Source organism: Ascaphus truei, chromosome 1, assembly GCF_040206685.1.
Source record: "Ascaphus truei isolate aAscTru1 chromosome 1, aAscTru1.hap1, whole genome shotgun sequence".
In the NCBI taxonomy this organism is placed as follows: Eukaryota; Metazoa; Chordata; class Amphibia; order Anura; family Ascaphidae; genus Ascaphus; species Ascaphus truei.
Window position 1 is genome coordinate 225,478,287 of NC_134483.1, and position 22,554 is coordinate 225,500,840.

The 22,554-nt window shown below is 45.2% G+C and overlaps 1 protein-coding gene, 1 long non-coding RNA gene and 3 other non-coding genes across 7 annotated transcripts in view; 1 reads left to right on the top strand and 4 right to left on the bottom strand.

Annotated features, from left to right (window-relative positions):
- Positions 1–398: 398 nt before the first annotated feature.
- Positions 399–6,472, bottom strand: LOC142495774 (uncharacterized). 2 transcript variants are annotated; one of them, XR_012801811.1, is made up of 5 exons: positions 6,185–6,472; positions 3,835–3,898; positions 2,916–3,026; positions 2,382–2,451; positions 399–563 (listed from the first exon to the last, which is right to left on the bottom strand). It is a non-coding gene; the product is annotated as an uncharacterized LOC142495774 (long non-coding RNA). The 2 variants fall into 2 exon arrangements; XR_012801812.1 differs by having other exon boundaries at positions 2,904–3,026.
- Positions 922–1,063, bottom strand: LOC142473332 (small nucleolar RNA SNORA13). Its single transcript, XR_012790044.1, has one exon. It is a non-coding gene; the product is annotated as a small nucleolar RNA SNORA13 (small nucleolar RNA).
- LOC142473329 (small nucleolar RNA SNORA13) lies at positions 2,666–2,801 on the bottom strand. The gene has a single exon (XR_012790043.1). It is a non-coding gene; the product is annotated as a small nucleolar RNA SNORA13 (small nucleolar RNA).
- LOC142473327 (small nucleolar RNA SNORA13) lies at positions 3,605–3,740 on the bottom strand. Its single transcript, XR_012790041.1, has one exon. It is a non-coding gene; the product is annotated as a small nucleolar RNA SNORA13 (small nucleolar RNA).
- An 8,818-nt stretch (positions 6,473–15,290) lies between the features above and the next one.
- Positions 15,291–22,554, top strand: part of ABHD10 (abhydrolase domain containing 10, depalmitoylase) — a 40,355-nt gene continuing 33,091 nt past the window's right edge. Inside the window, exon 1 of one of the 2 annotated variants that reach the window (XM_075601742.1) lies at positions 15,291–15,450. In XM_075601742.1, the coding sequence (XP_075457857.1) occupies positions 15,348–15,450 (103 nt within the window). In that variant the 5' untranslated portion in view covers positions 15,291–15,347. Of the gene's footprint in view, positions 15,466–22,554 lie in introns of both variants that reach the window. The other variant, XM_075601733.1, reaches the window with a different exon arrangement.

Here is a 22,554-nt window from a genome sequence, read left to right on the forward strand (position 1 = left end):
ATCCCTTTTTTCTACTGACACATTTATACTGGCTCATTAATATTTCTAGAAGACAACCTTGTCTGTAGCATAGCTGGAGATTTATGTTTGTCTATTTTATCTAGTTTATGACCTTTAAAAAAGCCAGGACACACAAAACATTGCACAAATGGCTAAAGTGTGCAGCAACATTAGTGGGTGTGCGTGTATAAATGACATTTCCAACTAAAAGAATTTACAATCTAACATTTAATCTAATAACTGAAACCTAGATAGCAACTCAGCCTGTTTATTGCAGCCTTATTCCTATAAAAACACAGAAATACATCAGAAGTGGAAGCATTTAAATATGAAAGAAACACAAACAGGTGCAGCAAGTGGGATAAAAGGGCTTCATCACAGCAAAGAGGAAAAACAACTTTGGCTCTTAATGATTTTTATTTCGAATAAACTGGATGATTCTCAAGTATCTTAGAAAATATATACATAAAAAAAAAAAAAAAACACGCAGGTCTTTATGGTGAAAGATGGACATTGAGCTTCGGGCTGTAATCCAGGTTATCAGGATTACCCATCAATAAAACCTGTAAAGAAATGGAAAGTTGATAATTTTAGCATATTTAAACATTAAGCTCTGATTTATAACAGGAACAAATATAGGGCACATTGGGCAATAAACGGTCAGCCTGACAATCATGGGTGATGACAAAAATAACTAATGTGTATTTCTACAGAGATATATATTTTTAAATCTTACAACATTTCTCTGGGAACTTCCAAATATCCGGTTTCACTAATCTGTGTTATATTTGCCTATAAATCGCCCATGACACCTGAACCAAAGTTATGGAGAAAAGAAATAAATAAAATACAAAGCAGGGAAAGGACTTTGCAATGGAAAGAGAGTGCCGAGTGGAACAGATTGCCGCTTTATGGAATGGAAAGTGTCCCCATGCAGCCCTGTGCCCGTGGGACAGGATACATACACCAAAGGCACGTTGGGAAGCAAAGAGGGATTTTTACTGTATGCCTTGTTTGACGCCACATTCACCACTGGGAAAAATGAATGGGTAACACAAAGGCAAAAATCAGATGTAGTAGGCCACTGCCCCTTACATACATTTGAATATAGCACTAAAGTTTGATAATGCAATGTGTAACACACACACACACGTAATTGCAACCATTTCCAGAGACCTCATTCAGCTCCCCAGTAAACAGAAAAATTATATACACATGGCACATTTATAAAGCTGCCCAATTTAAAAGATGCATTTATTATCAGGCTGAGATAGGAGAATATAACTGCAGGACTAAAAAAAATGAACATAAAAACTTGTTTTTAAATAATTGCAAAGTTACGTATGCCGTTTTATTTGTGAATAAGGTTGACACGGTGGGAGGGCAGGAAACATATTGGTCGGGGCATTTGCCTTGAAACTCATTTCTGCAAGGGTAAAAGCAACGGACCTGAAAGACACCACTAGATCTGGTTCTTTACTCATTTTCTAGTTCTGTCAGTTGAAGGCAGTTAGGATAAACAAGGCTGGCTGCAGTGTTCAGTATGAGAGAATAATGATCTGACAGTAATTGGTATCAATTTTTCTAATGCTGTATCAGTTTGCAAAAAAATGACAGAAACCAATAGAATGTAAAATTAGAGATTGATTTGGCCTTAATGATCTCTAAATAAAAGGAGGTAGAGATAGAAATGGCTGTCTTGTATTCACAATGTTTTCTCAAAAAATAAATAAAGTACATTTGAATTAACTTAAATACAAGACGGAAAAAAGTGTTCTGAAAAGCTTGAATCCGTAAACACCAGCTGAGAAATCATAGGTGTCATCATTTCCCAACCATTTGCCATTCTCTTATTAAAAAACTATATAAAAGTTATAAACATTTACCCAAAGGGCTTTGCTTCTCTACAACAGGGGTGCTTAAGGGATACCAACAGGACAGGTTTTAAAGCTGTATTTAATAAACACACTTAACCAATTAGCCCAGCCCTACTCATCAGTAATTTGTGTTTGTATGCTGAATTTACTTTACATTACAGGAGAATTTACTATTGTAAAGTTGTTAATATAGTGTTTCACCACACACACCACGCATCAGAAGCTATCTGATTGGTTTATAGCCTGTCACATGGTCAGACCGTCGCAGTAAAAATCAAATTCTACTGACTACAGAGATTTAGGTCGTTCCGTCGCGCCTACGACCGATTCAATGCATTTGTTTTGACGCGACGTTGCCGGCACTATAAGCGCAGCCTAAGACAACATGCTTAGGTATGTATTGCACTGGAAACCCAGCCTGTTGGCAAGACCTCGAGGACTGAACGTGAACACCCGTGTTAAAATAAAACTCTGCCATGTACAAACAGAACAACCTCTACTTACTGAACAACGCTGCTACTCCGATCATTACTTCCTTGTCTGTTCAACTACTATGTTTATCCAGGTTCCCCATCTGTAAATAACACAACATATACCATTTTCAAACTCAAAAACGTATTCCAAGGTAATGGAAAACCAACAGTTACAAAGCGTACGACATGTCTACTTGTATTCAGATGATTATTTCTGCAAGGCTAAATGGAGCAATCGCAAAGGGCAATTGTGAGACTAGCCAGTACATGCAAGGGTCTGATAGAAAAAATAGAAGAGGAATGAGACACCAGGATGTTTGTCCCCAATGCAGCCAAACGCCAAAGAAATATAGGCAATTTCAACAGACAAGGGGCTGAGTGTGGAATTAATTTATGCCTTTTCTGACACCACATTCACTACCGACAAGAACGAATGGGTAACACAAAGGCAAAATAAAGGAGAAAACTGCACAAACGATGGCACAGTAAAAAGGAAAATGAGTAAGGCATCTAAAATTTTTATTTTATGTGGAATATAAAACAGAAAGCAGACCTCGTGAATTACCTCTGACATCTTCTGTGTGATCACATAGGCATACAGAGCACGTTGGGTAGTGTGCTGTAGGAAAGAACCATGCACTCTTCATTGATCTTTTACCTCTTTCCTCCATCAAAACTGTAAGATCACACAAGTGGTAAGAAGTTTACACAACACTGATAATATTTGACACCTTGACTAACAATGCATGCTTTATAGTTTAAAGTGAAAGTCCCCTGTACAAAGATTTGGATCAATCGTGAACTAGACTTCAGTTCAACTCCTTATACACACCCTCTGAATAAGAAAACAAAAGAAAGCAATATTTACTGGACTTGTAAGATTTGTTTAATAATTCATCATTTAGGCCCAAGAGCAAAACAAAAAAAAAATCACAGAATTTACAATGCATACGGCTCCTCTTGGGTATTTGCCAAGGTACCAAACAGGGTTATAAAACAATTACAAAATGCCCACTGGTAGCCAGGAAACATTACCCTGAAGGCAAAGTCTCCTTGACGCCTGTTTGCCAGAACCTTAAGCAAACTATTTATTTACAATGAATAATCCAGCTCTACATCAAGAAATGTGGTAGAACACATTTATCCATTCCCCGTTGATATTCCAGTCCTACTTCCAATAATGTTATAGCCACTAGTGTCAGACTTCTAAATGTTGGATCTCAACCAGGCGTACCATAATGCCATGACATCAAGTATTGTTCCCAACACTGCCAAACACCAAGGAAATAGTTTATTTCAAGATGTATAGCAGGCCATGAAGGGGGTTTATGTATGCCTTTTCTGACACCCCATTCTCTACTTAAAAAAATGAATGGGCAACACAAAGGCAAGGTGCAAATATGTGCAAAGTCTATGAAAAAGGAGGAGAAATCTACAGTGGATAGCCACTTGGAAAAGGTATACTGTTTAACCATGCTTTTTACCTTTTGGTCTTGTTAACTCCCAATAGAATTAGGCATAAACACGTTTCCACTTCTCTCGATTCAGCTGGAAATACAGAAGACCAGTCATTACATTTCAATATTGGTTACAATGGTTAAGACAAAACCCAGGAAAATGCAGGTGTATGTGAAACTGAATCCAAGTGCATATTTATTAATGTGGATAAGGCACAGGCACAGATAAATATTAACTTCTAGCATTAGTGGAACAGTCAGCACATTTCAGATCATTGCTGTCCCACACACTGATTATGTAGAACAGCGGTGCACAAACTGGTGGGTGTGACCTCCAAAGGGGGTGCGAGACTGACTGTGGGGGGGGCGCTGGGTTTACAGAGGCCCCACACGGTTCCCGAAGGCACTTAAATTAAGTGCCGGGGGAGCTGCAGGGCCTCTGTAAACCAGACTTACCTTGGCTCCGACGGCTTCTTACACGAGTCACCATGGCAATGCGGCGTCAAATGAGACCGCAATGTCATGACGCTGGAGCTAACGCATTGAGCGGGGTAAGGGGACCGCCGGGAAAAAAGTTTGCGCCCCCCTGATGTAGAGTACTGCAAACAGCAAGATTGAATTCTAGTAGCATAATTTTGTTTAAAGCTGCCACGACAATAAGAAGCCATTACTGGCCTGCGTCAAGCAGGGGATTTAAACCTGCATGGGGGGAAAATAAAAAATAAAAATAAGTCGGTGGCACCTTAGAGCAGGGGTGCGCAAACTGGGGGGCAGCAGTTATAGGTCCTACGCTCTTTCCCAAGTCATTTAAATGCCATGGGACCACGCGAGGCCTCGCTAAGGCCCCGGCGCTGTAATGCGTGGCCGCGCTTTTGGCTGCACGTTCCGGCGATTCCCTGGTCTGCAGTTCACTGCAAGAGCAGAGACCGGGGGGGGGGGGGGGGGCGTGGCGGAGGAGTGACGGGGGCGCGGCCATAAAGTCACCCGGCGGGTTCGCCCTCATTGGCTGAACCGCCGGGGGTCGTGCCTAGCCGCTCGACGCGAGTTCCTGCTCTCAATTCTATTGAGAGCAGGAGTAGCTCTCGCACGAGCGCTGCGGCCCCCCCCTCGCAGCGGGCCCGGCGCCATTGCAGGGAGGGCTCTCATGAGCGCAGCGTCCGCCACAGCGGACGCTGTAGCAGGGGCAAGGCCTAACTCACTTAACCTTGGCTTCCAACCATGTGTCGTCATGGCAACGCGACATCATATGACCCTGCCGCACCATTTGACACCGGAGCCAAGGTGGGGGAGGAGGGGGGCAGCGGGGGAAAGTCTGCACCCCCCCTGCCTTAGGGGCCAAGGACCTAGGGAATCGGGGACCCCAAAGGAGTGGCTCCGAGCAAAGACATTGTTTTCCAGGCAATGACCCCGAGTTTGAATCAATATCCGTTGTCAGCTCCTTGTGACCTTGGGCGAGTCACTTTATTTCCCAGTCACCAAAAAACAGATTGTAAGCTCATCTGGGCAGGGACTGTGCAACATGTGCTAGGTACTGTGCACTAGACCAGCAGTGTGAAAACAGGGGGGGGTGGGGGCACACGCTTAATTTTTCTGGAACGTGTACAGTAGTTATAGAGTGCCCTCCACCCAGGCATTTAAATTAAATGTCGGGGGACCGCAGAAGGCCTCTATAATACACCTACCTTCACTTCTAGCGACGAGTCGTCCTGGTAACCCCACATCAAGTGACGCAGCAGGGTGACGTCACGGTACCATGGCGACGTGACCCCATGCATCATTTGACGCCAGGGGGCAAGCAGGGGGCACAGAGGAGAGCAGGCAAGGGTGAGCACAGGGAAAAGTTTGCACTCCCCTGCACTAGACCAATTGTGAAGCGCTTTCAACCCCTCTAGTGAGAAAAGCACTACATGGAAGTTATTATAATAAAATGTATATGTGTTTGAGCTCCAGAAATCCCCTGCGTCACATATATACCAGTAATACATATGTAATTTTATCGTGTGTCTTTTGAGAACATGCAGCCCTTGATGTGTTCCATGATGCCTACCAGTCTCGTGCAGTGGTTAAAGTGACCCCGCAGATTAGAGGCATGGTGCATGGCGAGCAGCTCTGAACTGGTTATTAGGGTGAAGGTTTGTAAACCTTTTCTGCTCTAAAACAGAACGGGGAGATCTAAAACAATCTGTGAAGTAAACAATCTTATGTAAGAGGGCGATTAACCCCATGCTTGGTAATCTACAGAGGGTTTCTGGTTCGAAAAATTAAAAATAGTACATAGTACCTCCTCACCCCCCCCCCCCCCCCCGCCGCCGCTTACAAAGCAAGGTTACTATTAGCAGCTCTCATGCAGATATTTGCACGTGTAGCCCCGTCTTACATTTTGCTGTTTGTGGTCACCCCCCGCACTTCCGTGGTGGATACATGCTCCAAGCACAGAGCGGCACGTCTTCCATTCCGCAGACACTGTGCATGGCCCTGCACACGTGTCCCCCCTGTACAGAGCGGCACGTCTTCCATTCCGCAGACACTGTGCATGGCACTGCACACGTGTCCCCCTGTACAGAGCGGCACGTCTTCCATTCCGCAGACACTGTGCATGGCCCTGCACACGTGTCCCCCCTGTACAGAGCGGCCATAATCAGCAGCCTCTCTTCAGCTCACCCACAGCACAAAGGAGGAAGCAGATTAAACTGCACGCCTCCCACATGGGCAGGGCTGCACCATTATGCAAAGGGGAGCAGAGGACTGTACCATTATAACTACTTGATGAGGGGTAGAACAAGGGGCTGATACTCATTCTGGCTGTGTGTGATTTAAAGGGATTGGAGGAAGGTCAGATTAGTGCTGAATGTTAAAAAAAAAAAAAACTAGAAAGCAAATGTGCGATACAGGCTGAGAGAAAAATGTAATGATGAGAAAGCGTAAAAAAAAAAGAGAGGAGAGATACATGAGACAGATCTGAGGAGAGATACATGAGACAGATCTGAGGAGAGATACACGAGACAGATCTGAGGAGAGATACACCAGACAGATCTGAGGAGAGACACACGAGACAGATCTGAGGAGAGACACACGAGACAGATCTGAGGAGAGATACACCAGACAGATCTGAGGAGAGATACACGAGACAGATCTGAGGAGAGATACACCAGACAGATCTGAGGAGAGATACACCAGACAGATCTGAGGAGAGATACACGAGACAGATCTGAGGAGAGATACACCTGACAGATCTGAGGAGAGATACACCAGATAGATCTGAGGAGAGATACACGAGACAGATCTGAGGAGAGATACACGAGACAGATCTGAGGAGAGATACACCAGACAGATCTGAGGAGAGATACACCAGACAGATCTGAGGAGAGATACACGAGACAGATCTGAGGAGAGATACACGAGACAGATCTGAGGAGAGATACACGAGACAGATCTGAGGAGAGATACACGAGACAGATCTGAGGAGAGATACACGAGACAGATCTGAGGAGAGATACACGAGACAGATCTGAGGAGAGATACACGAGACAGATCTGAGGAGATATACACGAGACAGATCTGAGGAGAGATACACGAGACAGATCTGAGGAGAGATACACGAGACAGATCTGAGGAGATATACACGAGACAGATCTGAGGAGAGATACACGAGACAGATCTGAGGAGAGATACACGAGACAGATCTGAGGAGAGATACACGAGACAGATCTGAGGAGATATACACGAGACAGATCTGAGGAGAGATACACGAGACAGATCTGAGGGGAGATACACGAGACAGATCTGAGGAGAGATACACGAGACAGATCTGAGGAGAGATACACGAGACAGATCTGAGGAGAGATACACGAGACAGATCTGAGGAGAGATACACGAGACAGATCTGAGGAGAGATACACGAGACAGATCTGAGGAGAGATACACGAGACAGATCTGAGGAGAGATACACGAGACAGATCTGAGGAGAGACACACGAGACAGATCTGAGGGGAGATACACGAGACAGATCTGAGGAGAGATACACGAGACAGATCTGAGGAGAGATACACGAGACAGATCTGAGGAGAGATACATGAGACAGATCTGAGGAGAGATACATAGAGCTCCCAGAATACTATGCAGCATTTGTCCTGCGCATAGTCAGAAAGATACAGCCCCAGGGAAATGTTGTGTGTAAAAGAGCATATCAAAATGTTCATTCGCACACTGTGTGCTAAGGTGTCCCTGGGGTGGAGCATTCAAAGAGCAGGGTGGGCCGGTGCGCCACTACGCAGTTTCAGGATAGCTGAAACTAGTGGGTGAGAAATCCAGGGCAGGATGTATGCTAAGCTCCGGTTTCTCTCACATGGTCTGATAATTAGGGAATGCAGGTATTTATACCTGCTTGGAGCTGCCCTTCTGTCTATCTCTCTATCCTACGAGCTTGGAGGTTGGGCTGACAAAAGAGACACACAGAGAGACAGAGTCACAACCTTAGGCTAGGTCCCCGGTACATGCTGCAGCACGCGCTATGGCGTGTGCTGCAGGAACAAGAACCACTTCTCAATGGTTTGGTTGCCGCGTTGCATGACAAGATTTTTCTGAAGACAGTTGTAACAGGGACTTATCACTGTTGAGAAAAACTGTCTCTAAATCTAGCAGTGTGCTGGTTAATTGCACAGGCAATCAACCAGACTCCACCTGGCTGATCACGACCGTGTTAGAAAAAGCCTGTTCTGAGAAACAGGAAGATTCCTTAGCTCACAAGGGAGCTGACCAAGGAAAGACAGACTGCAGAGATTTCCTTAGCCCACAACTAGGGCTGACCAGAGAAACAGATGTCTTGAGCTGCAGAAGGACTGTATGCTGATAGCAAGACAAGGAGATCAGACCTCTATACCTTGAAACAGACATCGCCATAGCACACAAGGGTGCTGACCCAGGAGAGCAGAGAGGCCTTCCCCTACAGCTACAAACAGATATGAGACTTTATTTTTGGACTCTTGTATATCTATATGCATATATGTTTGGGTGGTAAGCAGCTTAGCTACCCACCCAGTTATATAGGGCTGGAGTAAAATGTGTAGTGATCTCTCCAAAGTGGAGTAGGTTTTTCTTTTATATTTGTGTTTTCAGTGTTTAAAGGAACAGGTGAAATAAAGCCTTATTTTAATTTCACCTTAAAAACGGTCTCCATTGCATACCTCTGCACACATCTCTTCAACAGTAAAATTGTCTTCAATGAGGATGAACCTGCCGGGTGACATCATGGCTGTGCCCCTTCCACACCCCCCGTTGCAATCTCCTGCAGCTCAGCCACAGACCGGAGATCAAAGCTGCATGCGCCACCAGCCTGCCAGGTGCATGTGCAGCTCCAACACCGGAGCCGGAGCCTCAGGCTGCGGTCCCAGTGCGTTCTGTAGCAGGCGCGCCCGGCGGGGGTGGCGCATGCACAGCGCATCACCGCAGATCGCGGTCCCGGGAGAGTTTGCGATGGGAGGGGGCATGGTGGGGGGTTTGTGGGGGCGTGGCCATGAGCTCACGCGGCTGGTTCGCCCTCATTGGCTGAACCACCGACGGGGGCATGGCCACACCTCCATCGCAAATTCCACATACAAAAAATTTATATATGAAAACTTGCAGTACAGCACGGCTGATAAATGCGCTCTGATGCATGTACTGGGCCCGGATAGATTGGGGGGCGATGCTTGTGCACAAAGCGCACGCCAAGGTGTGCTCTGTAGAACGCACTGGGACCGCAGCCTTAAGCTTCCAGGTAATGTTTGTTACCTTTTCATACTACAGTACATAACCATGACATGTTCATCTGATTGGTGGATGTACCATGTATCTGTCAAATGTGATGTTACAGGCCTTATATACAGTAAGACCTATCATACTGTATCTCATTTGACATGGAGACGTCACATCAACACCTACTATAAAGAAGAAAATAAAGAACTCATTCACCGGTGACTTCTCTTTAAGCAACGGAGGAACCTGGACTTCTTTTCATCGACCTGGATTTATTTTTGTGCCATCCGGCAAGGATTGCTTTTATGGGTTGTGGATTTTCATTTCCCTGTTCTTTTTGGGGTTTTTTTGTTGCGACATCAGGCATGGATTGCTTTTTATGGTAGATAAGGAGAATGAAAGCCTTCATCACCCGGCCCAGATTGGTACATCACATGCTAGCCCTCGCTCTGTGATTTGCCAGAGCATAGCATACGCGCTGTGATAGGTAGGCCCATGTCCTCCATGCTTTCTTATGGAGATGGGGAAAGTATGTGAAGAGCTGCCGATTTGAGCTTCAGGTTTGACCCTGGAGTTAGCATGTAAGATAAATTAGTTGGAAACAGCCCAGAACGAGGCTCGGGCCGATCCGAGCGGTTAGTTCAAAGTGTTATTGCTGAAATAGCATCCCCAAGGTCTGGAGGGACCGGAAACCCCAAGGAATGTAAAAGCTGCTCTGGATAAGCCTTATGAAGTGGCACCCAGTACCGAGCTAGCTAGGATTCCCCCCGTAATGCCTGTTTTGGCGAGTTTGAGTTCTTTGCTATACTTGTGTTGTGCCTGTTGGCTCCAGCCACAATAAAACTTCTTTATTGCCTTCCTGTGTCCTGTCTGGTGCTATAATCCTGGTGAATTGTCCTGGTCTCCCATAACAGTCATATTCCTTATTCAGACCGTTTGAGGCAAGAGTCTGTAATATGTTTATCCAAAACAGTTCCCTTCTCTTAAGAGCTGTCCTGTGACCGCTCCTCCTCAGCTGAGGAATACTCTCTATTATTTTAAACCGAAGCTGGCCTGGGCTATGCCTAGATTCATGAAAATGTTTATTTACTGGGAGCATCAGGTTAGATATCCTGAGAGTATTTGTGCTCCGAAACTCTCTCTCACCTCCCTGGTTGTCTCTCCGACATAAAGTAGACTACGAAGACATTTAAGTAAATACACAACAAGAGACGAGGAACACATAGTGTAATCTTTAATGTTGTATCTCTTACCAGTGTAGGGGTTACACACAGGAATCACCCATAGGCTGCGCTTATAGTTCCGGCGATGCCGTGACATCATCCGTCGCCGTTGTAATAGCGATTCCTGCATATAGTGCAGGAGACAAGAGAAGGAGCGACCAGGGGGCGTGGTGGGGGTGGTTCACCCACATTGGCTGAACCGCTCAAGGGCTGCTGACGTCACGCTGCTATCGCCGAAAAAAATCAAATTCTATTGACTTCAGCAATTTGGTCACTGTGTCGCACTGTCGCGGTCACGTCCACTATAGGCGTACGCGACGGATTACATCAACTTGTTTTGAGGCGACGTTGCGTCGCCGGGACTATAAGCGCAGCCTTAATTAACGAGCTACATTGGGCGCATGACAGAAAAGGAAAAGTGCCCATGTCGGGGGTTCCCATTAATCTCATTTTAGTTTCTTTGCCTCCACGGACCTACAACTTATATGTAGATAATTAGCATTAGCATATGTGTTCTTAGTAAGTACCCATTTTCTACCTATCGTCTGTCGTTTTGGTTTACTGATATCACAGGGCTTAGATCAGCAGATTCACAGGTAGGCTCCTTTTTCTGCAATCATTATGGTTACATTATACAGTATAGCACCTGGTTCTGCATATCAAGTGATTTACTCTAAGGGCCTCATGCAGAGAGCAGCGCTATTTAAAATTGGAGAGGGGAATAAAAAGAAGCTTTAATGGAGTTTTTTTCTCCATATGCAGAAAGGTCCGAAAACTGCATTTAGAATCCTTTCTGCATATGGAGAGTTTCAACCGGCGATATGAGCGCTGTTGAAACGTGTTGAAAAAAAAACGCGGTTTTTTTTTTCCTCCCCCGCCGGCCGCCGAGCGCCAGCTTCTTGCCAAATTTTTTTGGCGGAGGTAAATAGAGAATTTCTCTCCATGTTATTGGCGCGATCAGCCACTAGATGGCGATCGCGCCTTTCTGAATAGGGATATTTTTTCAACAGGGGAGATTTAGGTTCTCGCCGGTAGAAAGGCGAGTTTAAAAAAAAAAAAAAAAAAAATGGCGCGTTTTCCCTAGCTCACCATTTTCACCTGTTTTTAGCGCAATTTTCGTGGGAAAATGGCGAGATTTCAAATAGCGCTGCTCTCTGCATGAGGCCCTTAATATCTTACAGGGATTCCACTGCAGAATAAATACGTGAATAGCAGAAATAAATTAGCGCAAAAAACACTGTTAATTCTAATATATGTGAAAATGAATAATCAAGTGACATAGATACGTGAGAATAAATTAATGTGGGCAAAGGATATTCCTAATGTGCCTGGTGCAGCTCGTGTGAGTTGTTTTGCAACTCCTCTGACAGAAATAGAACAAATGACAAGAGCCCAAACAGGCACAGGGATATGTGCAGCACAACAGGAAATGAATGTGTTATACACAGATGGTGCTCAAATCAGTGAATGAGAACCTACTCACATTGGGTGGGTAGGATTCAAACGATAAATGAATCCTTAGCAGCAGCTTGGTAATGGATATGTGATGATGATCATGATGAATACATGAAAAGACAAAATGTAAGCGAGAAGGGCACAGTGTGCAACCGTTTTGAATTAAAGCAGCAGTCCACGCTGCCCTTTTTTTTTACCTTTAATATGTGCATCAATATAATCCACACAATGATAAGTAATTTGCTAAGTTGCCAATCGATTACTTCTCCTGTGATCGGTGAAGATTCGGCTCGGGGGGTCACTATATGGCTGTCGGTGCAGCAGAAGAGGACCAAAGATGCAAAGCTCTGTGGGGAAGACCATGTGACTGGGCAGTCACTAGCTACAATTGGTGGGAGGGCAGGGCTCAAAAAGGGGTGAGCCAGGGGCTGTTTTAGAAGAGCAAGGGGACATGGCTTTGTAAATGGTTACTATAGAAACAAAAAATGATTGTTACATTATAATACATTAAAAATGTCATTCAGAGTTGATTAAAAAAAATGCTACAATTATTTTCTCATAATACAGAACTGATTTATTAAAAAAAACAAACAAACAAACACATGTAGGCTATTGCTTGATCTGCAGCTTTAAAATACACAATGCTGTGCAGGTTACACTCACAGTTAGCCCACAGGCAAAGCGCAGATAGACCACAAAGGGTCTCATAGAAAGCTGACTGCTACAGTCCTCCTGTCAGTGCTGTGGATGCACGAATCCTCAGGTTCGGCGTGTGACATCACTTCCTGTTGTGACATAATCTCAATACTCGGGTCTCAATCTCTTCCGTGTCTCCACAGGCACCAACCTCCAAATCATTTGGGGAGTCTCTGCAATCTCTTAAAGTAGCCTCTTAGGCTGCGTCCATAGACATTTCTCCCATGTGGAGACGCGCGTAGGCTGAGGAAAAGTGGGTGCTTTCCCTGGCCATGGTACGTGTGCCGTCCGTGGGTGTGTCTACGGGCGTGCCAATGACGTCACGGAGCTGGTTCCCTCATTGGGCAAACCGCTTTGTGACCAACCTATTGCGCAAGAAATCAGTTTTAACTGATTTCTGGCGCATCACACGCCCCCTCCTGCCTCCGCGCGCACACTGCATGTATGCGAACACTGCCTTAAGGCAGTCTGTTCGCTCAGTGTGCGGACGCGTCTGCGCTGTCTGTCACAGTATGGACGCAGCCTTACAGAGCTTAATCAGAGGCTGTAGTCTAAATAAATATATAGAGGCTGCAGAATAAATAAGGACATTGTTAGCTACATTAACAACTATTGAGCTCCTTTCTTTGATTCATTGAATTGCCTTGTATCAGATAACCCTAACTAAATAACAAAGTGCTGCAACCTGTTATTTGCAAGGAGCACAGTACTTGTACTGTAGCTAAATCTTTACACTGCAACAAATTGTTCAACTGGCAATTTTTGCCACTAGCACACTGTGCAATTAACCTTTTGACTGCCTCTTGGATAGAACCTTTTAAAACTACTGCATTATAGCAGAATGAATTGTTTACCCTACTTTAAAAAAAGATAATACGGTAATATGTAATAATAAAGATGTAATTCTTTAAAAACAATTCTTTCAAATAGTGATTACTCAAAGGCGATAATGCTATGTTACATGCAAACTAAAGGACATATAATAAACTAAGGCTGCGCTTATAGTGCCGTTGCTGGTGACGCTGACGTCACGCTGCGGTCGCTGGAAAAATAAAATTGAAGTGACTTCCAGCGATCGCGACCAAGCCGTCGCATAGTTGTGCCTACTATAAGCGCTTGCAACATTGCGTCGCGGTTGCTGTCGCCATAAGCGCAGCCTAACTTAGGTCAGTGTGCATCCAACTGGGGCCTTTCCCCCTCCCCTCTGTCTTTAGGGGGAATACTATTTCTCTTTGATATACATAATTGTTTCTCCTAGTGTGAACCAACAAGGGTCGAGCGGGTTTAATTTACTGTGTTTTTTCAAGTGCTAGTTCTAATGTGTTTTTTTGTAACTTTAATTGCATAATTTTTTTTTTTAGATCATACAGTATGTATTATCAAAAGTATGCGGAGAAAAAAAAGCTCTCTGTTATAAGGTTACATGTAGTCATGAAGTATCACTTTAGTACCTGATACAAACTTTGATACGACTGTTTCTCAGCTGTGGAATAAAATACAACTCTCAATATAAACAACTAAACACACATGGTGTATGCGGAGGCAACGTGAAATAAGCAAATGGCGTAAAAGCATGTGATCTCAAGAAGATGCTATAAAAGAATAAGTGATCTCAAGAAGATGCAATAAAAGGATAAGTGATCTCAAGAAGATGCTATACAGTAAAAGGATAAGTGATCTCAAGAAGATGCAATAAAAGAATAAGTGATTTCAAGAAGATGCAATAAAAGGATAAGTGATCTCAAGAAGATGCAATAAAAGGATAAGTGATCTCAAGAAGATGCAATAAAAGAATAAGTGATCTCAAGAAGATGCAATAAAAGAATAAGTGATCTCAAGAAGATGCAATAAAAGAATAAGTGATCTCAAGAAGATGCAATAAAAGAATAAGTGATCTCAAGAAGATGCAATAAAAGAATAAGTGATTTCAAGAAGATGCAATAAAAGAATAAGTGATCTCAAGAAGATGCTATAAAAGGATAAGTGATCTCAAGAAGATGCAATAAAAGAATACGTGATCTCAAGAAGATGCAAAAAAAGAATAAGGGATCTCAAGAAGATGCAATAAAAGAATACGTGATCTCAAGAAGATGCAATAAAAGAATACGTGATCTCAAGAAGATGCAAAAAAAGAATACGTGATCTCAAGAAGATGCAATAAAAGAATAAGTGATCTCAAGAAGATGCAATAAAAGAATAAGCGGTCTCAAGACCCACTTCCGTATGGGGCTGTGTTAAAGTGGAAGCCATAGAGAGATGACCCCCCATGTACTGTATGCACTACTAGTTTATTGTTAGAATCATAAGGAGAGACCCCACTGACAGGCAGCGCGTCACGCTGAGTCCCAGGCTTCCCTGCTCAGCACGTCACGCCCCGGCTCTCGCGGTGCTTTGCATGCTGTGCTAGGAGGAGGAGGTGGAGGTCAGGGGGAGATGGCGTCCTTGTTATTACTGCGGGGAAGCTGCGCCTGGGCGCCTGCGGTTTCCAGGCAGGGTGCGGGTCTCATGCACAGTAAGCTGAGGGTGCGCCTCGCAGGTGAGACGCGGCGAGGTGAGGGAGTTATAGCGGGACTGCGGGGCGCCGCTTTATTACAGTGTATGAAGACTCCCAATAGTGAGCACAGACAGTGTGGCCAGGGAAGCACTCTGTGGGAGCTGTGCGTTTCCTACTCTGTACCAGGGGACATTGTGACACTAACGTGCAACACCCGGCTGGACATGCGTACAGTGTGGGGGGGAGCGCAGGCTGGCGGTGCTGCACAAGGGCAATACTGCACACAGGTGCAGGGTCTAATACAGGAGAGCAATGCCTGTTTGGGGATTGTTTACTTGTTACAATGCGGTGACATTGAGACATACTTCTAACATGTTGCCCCTTGATTAAAATTGTTACCGGGCACCGGTTGTATGAAGCTTTAATATTACCAAGCCCGCATTCATATTGACAGAACATAATGCTTTTTGGGCCACCAAACTTAATATGAATGCTGCAGGTGCATTTTATGACAACGTGTAAATGCAAAAGCTTGCCAAGAATATGAAACAACGCAACATCTTATTTATTATACAACATTGGCTGCTACGGTACATGTTGACGTTGTGTAGACTGCATGTTAACCAGCCAGTGAGGTAAATGTTACTGGAATTATTATCTGCAGTTCAGCACTACACCACAAGATGGCGATAAGTTACTGTACATGGCAAGACGTTTTCTTCACAAGAAGGTGCAAGCATTATTTTTTTTACATTTCAATTTGCGTTTTTTGTAAATCGGGGATTATTACTTAATTAACACAGGACAGGGCATTTCCTGCTCATTTATAGCCCAGGGTAGAAGAGTTGAAGGCCTGAGGCAAAGCCAGGTAAAACCCTGTGCTGAGAAGATTTTTGCTATTATAGGCTACATTTTATATTTTTCTTAAGGGTTAATTTTCGCCTAGGATTTTTTTGCTCTATCTGGTGGGAAGCAGGTTTTTTTTTGCAGCTGAACCCCGTTAGTTTCAGCTCCGGTTACCCCCTATCTGTGAGTCAGTGCAATTAAAACTGGCAGAAAGCCAGAAATAATATTCCCTTAGCATTATGAAGGAAAAATTGTGAGTGCATAAGTTCCTCAGTGAAAAGTTACATACTCCACTCTTGTTTCTGTCACATACACATCACCTCCAACATAAGGCCGTGTTTATAGTTTGCGTACCCGCGACGTCGCATGCGCCTTGCCTCTGAGGCAGGCCATAGAGCTCGCGGGCGCTGGGGCCAACCGCGAGCGGATTCTCCAGCAGACTTTTTACATTTTGTATTTGCTGTGCGACGGCCGGGGTCACATGCGCGGTTCAGCCGATAAGGGCAAACCGCTCACGTGACACGCCTCGCAACCACTATACACAGAAATCGCACGAGCGGCGTGCGTGACGCGCAAACTAACTATAAACGAAGCCTAAGGCCGAGCTCACACTGTCTGCTACCGCCGCGCGCTCCTGCAGCCCAGCGATCTGTGAGCTAGCTGCAGGAGTTGGGTCCCGGCGATTGGGGACGTGACGAACGCGTTACGGAGCTGGTTCACCTTTATTGGCTGAACCAGCTCACGTGACGCGACTGCAGCCTGAAATGTCAATTTGGGTTGTGGCGGCAAAATATCGAAGCGTCAATACTGTACTTTGCCGCCACAAGCAGTGTCTAGTGTGACAACTCCTCATCCACTAGCCTCAGAGTGCCGAAGGTTCACGCGCACGTCGCGTAGCAGGCAGTGTGAGCTAGCCCTAAGAGTGAACTTCACACTGTAGAAGTGTTTTATGCCTATAATGCTAATTGAAGAATTGATGATCTCAGAACCTAAAAGGAGGGACCAAACACCTCCAAAAAAACTATTTAGCAAAACAGAATGTGGTGAGCTCAGACCTAGACCCCTAAATCAGAATGTACCAGTAACACTAAATCATATAATATCTTTATGAAGTATGTAGCTAGGAAAAGATTAGGCCATACATCTATGGCATTCATTTTGAACCAGGGTTCCTTTGGCACCCTCAGTGGTTATGTGGCCACCATGTGGGGAGAGCTGGGACAACTCTCCTAGCTGTCCCAGACCCAGCAGCACCCCACGCAGCAGTGACCCGGCGACTCCCAAGCTCGGCAGGAGCCACCTGGTCACTGCTATCCTTTCTCTCCCTCCTGTCTGCACCGGAAGCTGACAAGAGGAGATAGCTGCAGAGGGGGAATGCCTCTGTGAGTAGGGGCTGACTGCAAGGACTTCCAAGCATGGTACAGCAGGGGTGTGCAAACTGCGGGCGCTATATTTGCGGATGGATGGCAAATTAAATGCCGGGGTGCTGCGCAAGGCCTCCATAACACACTTACCTTCCCTCCCAGCGACGAGTCGTCATGGTAACCTGGTGTCAAATGATGCTGCGGGGTAACGTGACGTCACATTTCCATGGCAACGTGACGTCACATGACACCGCACGTCATTTGATGCCAGGGCGCAAGGTGCAGAGGAGAGCAGGCAGGGGTGCGCACAGGGAAAAGTTTGCGGACCCCTGTGGTACAGCATGAGCAGGCTGTCGGCTTCTGGTCATACTGTATTGTGTGTGTGTGTGTGTGTGTGTGTTTGATAAGGAGGGAGACAGAGTAAGGGGAGAAGAGAGAGGCAGTGTAAGGGGGAAGAGTGAGAGAGCATAAGGGGGGTGGGAGTGATGGACGAGGGGGTTGGGGTTCCCCAAAATTTTCATAATCTAATTCTAGGGTTTCTTAACCAAAAAAAGGGTAAAATCATTACTCAGTGGAAAACTGCGCTCCTCCCAAATAGGCTGCAATTTATTGGTGAAATTATAAATTTTGATCCTAAGTTTTATAACAAAGGTGTCATTTAGTTGCATCTTTTGCTATTTTTTTTTTTATTCAAGCCTGGTAACCCCGTCAAGGTAAACGCCATTTTAGCAGGTACTTGAACGAAATGCATAATATTTCTTGTCTTGTGAGGTACAAATTCTGAAATGTGGAAGTGACGTCTTGAATATTTTTTGGGGTCGAAAGATGCAACGAAATGACTCCTTTGTTATAACTCCTTTATTATAAGACGTAGGATATAAATGTAGAGTTTCACTAATAAATTGCAAGTCGATTTGGGAGGAGCACAGGATTTTTGTATTGGTTTTCTATAGATGTCTGGCCATTTATTTTCCTAGCTTCATACTTCATAAAGGTATTTAATTATGTAGTGTTGTTGATGCATTCCATTATAGGGTTAGGTCTGAGCTCACCGAATAATTTTTTGCTAAATAGTTATTTGGTGGTGTTTGGTCCCTCCTTTTTTAGGTTCCAGCTCCTTGCCAATTCTCCGATAAGCAAATAGGTGTGATGTATGTAACCTCCCCCCGCCCCGGTAAAGAACTTATGCACGCTCAATTTTTCCTTCATAATGCGGAGGGTATTTTATTTCTGGTTTTATGCCTGACTTAGGCCCAGGACATAGTGGAATCAGCGTCGCTGAGGCGGGCTGAGCCGCGCTGAACAGATGCACAAAGCCCCTGCATCTGTAATCAGTGCGGCTATAGTTTCTCCCTCCGCATGCTTGCTGATGCGTGCGGAGGCTGAGAAAATATGAAGACAGGCAGGTTTGAAATTTTGCCGCTTGGGGGAGCGGAGGAGCAGTCACGTGACCGCTCCCATCCAATGGGGCTGCAGCCTTTTTTTCCCCTACTGTGTCGGTGGATAGCAGAGTCACCAGACCAGAGTAGAGGCAGCACAGAGGTGTCTGTGTCTGTCTGTGTGTGTCTGTGTGTGTCTGTGTGTGAATATATTTATCAAAGTTGCACAATGTTAATAAATAATTTATTCTCACATGTCTTTTTTTTTTTTACATTTTTAAAATATTATATAATACACACACACACACACACACACACACACACACACACACACACACACACACACACACACACACACACACGTTCCCCAGTGACACACACACACACACACACACACGTTCCCCAGTGACACACACACACACACACACACTGACAGCTACCAAGTGACACACACACACAGTGATACCCGCCTCCCAAGCGCGCTTGCTGTCTCCTCTGTCAGGACAGCAAAAAGCTCCTGGTAGAGCGAGCGGCAGCAAGCAGCAGCACAAAAGTGTTTACTATGTCCCAGGCCTTAGTTGCACTGAATTGCAGATGGCATATATTGTTAATTTGTTTAATCTTTTAGGCACTTTCACATATTTAACAATATGTAGTCCACAAGACAATAATAAATATTACGCATTTACTGAAGGTACCTGAAAAAATGGAGTTGACCTTGACGGGGTTAGCAGACTTGAATAATTTTTTTTAATTAAAAGATGCAATCAAGTGACTCAATTTGTTATAAGACTTAGGATCAAAATGTAGAATTGTAAGCCAATTTGGGAGGAGCACAGGATTTTTTACATTTGTTTCACATAGCTGTATGGCCAAATCTTTTCCTAGCTGCATGCTCCATAGAGCAGGGGTGAGCAAACTTTTTATGCCGAGCCCCCCTTTTTATCCATGAAATTCCTTGGGGCGCCCCCCTAAATAATCTTGCGCCCCCCAGTTTGCGCACCGCTGAAATAGAGATATGTAGACTTGTAGCTGTAATCGGAACCGGTTGTATTAGAGCAATGGTTCTCAACTCCGGACTTCAAGAACCCCCAACAGGTCAGGTTTTAAGGATATCCCAGCTTCAGCACAGGTGGTTCTGTTAAAATGGCTGAGCCACCTGTGCTGAAGCTGGGATAGCCTTAAAGCGTGACCTGTTGGGCGATCTTGAGGCATACACTCAATGGAGGTTGAGCTCCCACATGAGCTATTCATAGTGATTTAGTGTAATCAATTTCAGTTTATATTCATATTATTTGGTTGAGGAACATGGGTTTATTTTTTTGTTTTTGAGGAAGTTTAGATTAATCTTCTTTTAAACATATTTGTATCCCCCTCCCCAGGAGCTGCAGTGGCATATCTCGGCTAAGCCTCACCTCTGTGGAACTGCACTGCAGCTTCTCTCCCCTCCCCTGCAGCTTCTCTCCCCTCCCCTGGTGCTCTGATTTTTGTTTTATTTTTTGTTAGTTTCCACTTTTTGATTTTTATAGGGGAGCATCTTTTTAATCTTTCTCATAAAAGAGGGATACGAGTTTCTGCTTGTTGGGGACAGAGGAGTTAAAGAGGGAGGAAAACAAAGAGAGCTAAAAGGCTTTTAAGGAACTGCTTGTTTTCCTCCCTCAGCAGAGAGGGGGTAAAGACAATAATTAAAGGGGTATGTCCTCTCTACACCTCTCTCTCCTGGTACTTCTTCCTACCCTACTATACTAGCAAATATTATCATGCCTAAGGCTGAGTCCATACAGCCTTCGCCCGCACGGAGGCGTGCGCGTCCGTGATATCACTCTCATTGGACGAACTGCTCACGTGACCTGCCCGTCGCACCCTGAAATCAGTTTCAACTGATTCCTCGCGCAACGTGCGCCTCCTGCTGTCGCATGCCTGCGCGGTCTATGGGCGCTATTAATGCTTTAAGGCAATATGATCGTGCCGCGCACAGATGCCTCCGCGCGGTCTGCGGCAGCATGGACTCACCTAAGGGGAGGAGGGCAAAAGGGAGCTGCACCCAGACCCTTTAACACAAAAGGCCAATTCACAAAAGCAACAATACTAGCATCATCCCCAAGCCTGCAACATCCAGTGCCCTGGCTGCACCTCCCCCAGCTACTGCTGCTAGCAGCTTAACCCCTGCAGCCCCAGCTATATCATGGGTGCAGGTGGCTGCGGCAGGCACTGGCCCCAGAAATTCCACCACTGGGGCAGACCCACTTTCAGCAGGAAGTATGGGTTGAGGTGCCTAATGTCACCTAACCAAGGCATTGAATTATACATAAGGGCTGTGGCTGAGGTAGTTGACCCCTTTGCAGTGTTGGCAGCCAGCAAGATGTACGAGACTGTAGTGTTCTTCCTTCGTACACTGGTTGCCACCCATACACTGGTGTACAGGGGCATCACAGTAGGGGGGTGTCACGGTAGCTCTGGGTTGAATTGAACACGACTTAGATATAAAGATAGTTTATTCCTTAGATAGGTGAACACACAAGATGATACAAATAACAGACAAAATATAGCACTTACTTAGGGGTTGGGTAATGAAGCAATCAGGTACAGGATTGGCAATTCATACCGCAATCAGGCATCAAGTAGATGGTAAAATTGAAGACACTGGGCATAGAGCTTACACTCGTTTATATGGAGTTTCAGCTCCATACCCTAACATGAGGTGCAAGGCATTGGATGACAATTATCTGCACCCAATCCCTCCTTGCCACCTCACTTGAGAGGCAAAGTAATACCTGCCCACTGGGTGGGCATTATTCTAATCGGGGGCTCAGTTCCCTAGCCCCCCTCCCACAAGACTGGCGTCGCCCAGTCTGCTTGGGATAGGAAAACCTTTGTCCCAAGGTGTGAAACACAACACTTATCAAAAGTACCCATGTCCTGCTCTGCTTTCTTCTAGCATACACAAGCAGGGTGGGGGAGCCTTTGATCAGGGGGCTTATTGTAGACCACTTGTCTCCCCCTGAGCATTAACATACCATATGGGCTCTAGCCTTCCCGGGCTTTTACCCTGGACCCAAAACATAGTACATTTTCACAATCATATTTATATTAAAATAATCCGTTCTGTAGGTCGGAGCGGGCTGAAATCTGCCTGGTCCTCATGCCGGAGGACCCTTGCCATAGTGGCCAAATATCAGCCCTCCACGACCCCCAGAACCGGAGATACCAAAACACAGTTTTAAAAGCACTTTTGAACACAAGGCTTTTTTCTGCCATGCAAGTGAATGGCAGAAACCCAAACTTTACCATTACCCTGACTCCGTTCTGTTGCCCCGAGAGGGTTGGTATTTGCCATGCAATCCTGCCAGAACTAGGACTACATGGTGGCAAATCTCAGCCCTCTAGGTTGAATAGAACCGGAGTTATGGGTTCCAGATTTCTGCTCATCCCGACTTAGCCGTTTTTTACTCGCGGCTTTTACCTCCGCCATTAGAGTCTATGGTGCGACCCTTATAACGAGCGCGACCCGTTACCGGGGTCCCTAACTCTCGGACCCAGTTGGGGTCAAGTGAGGG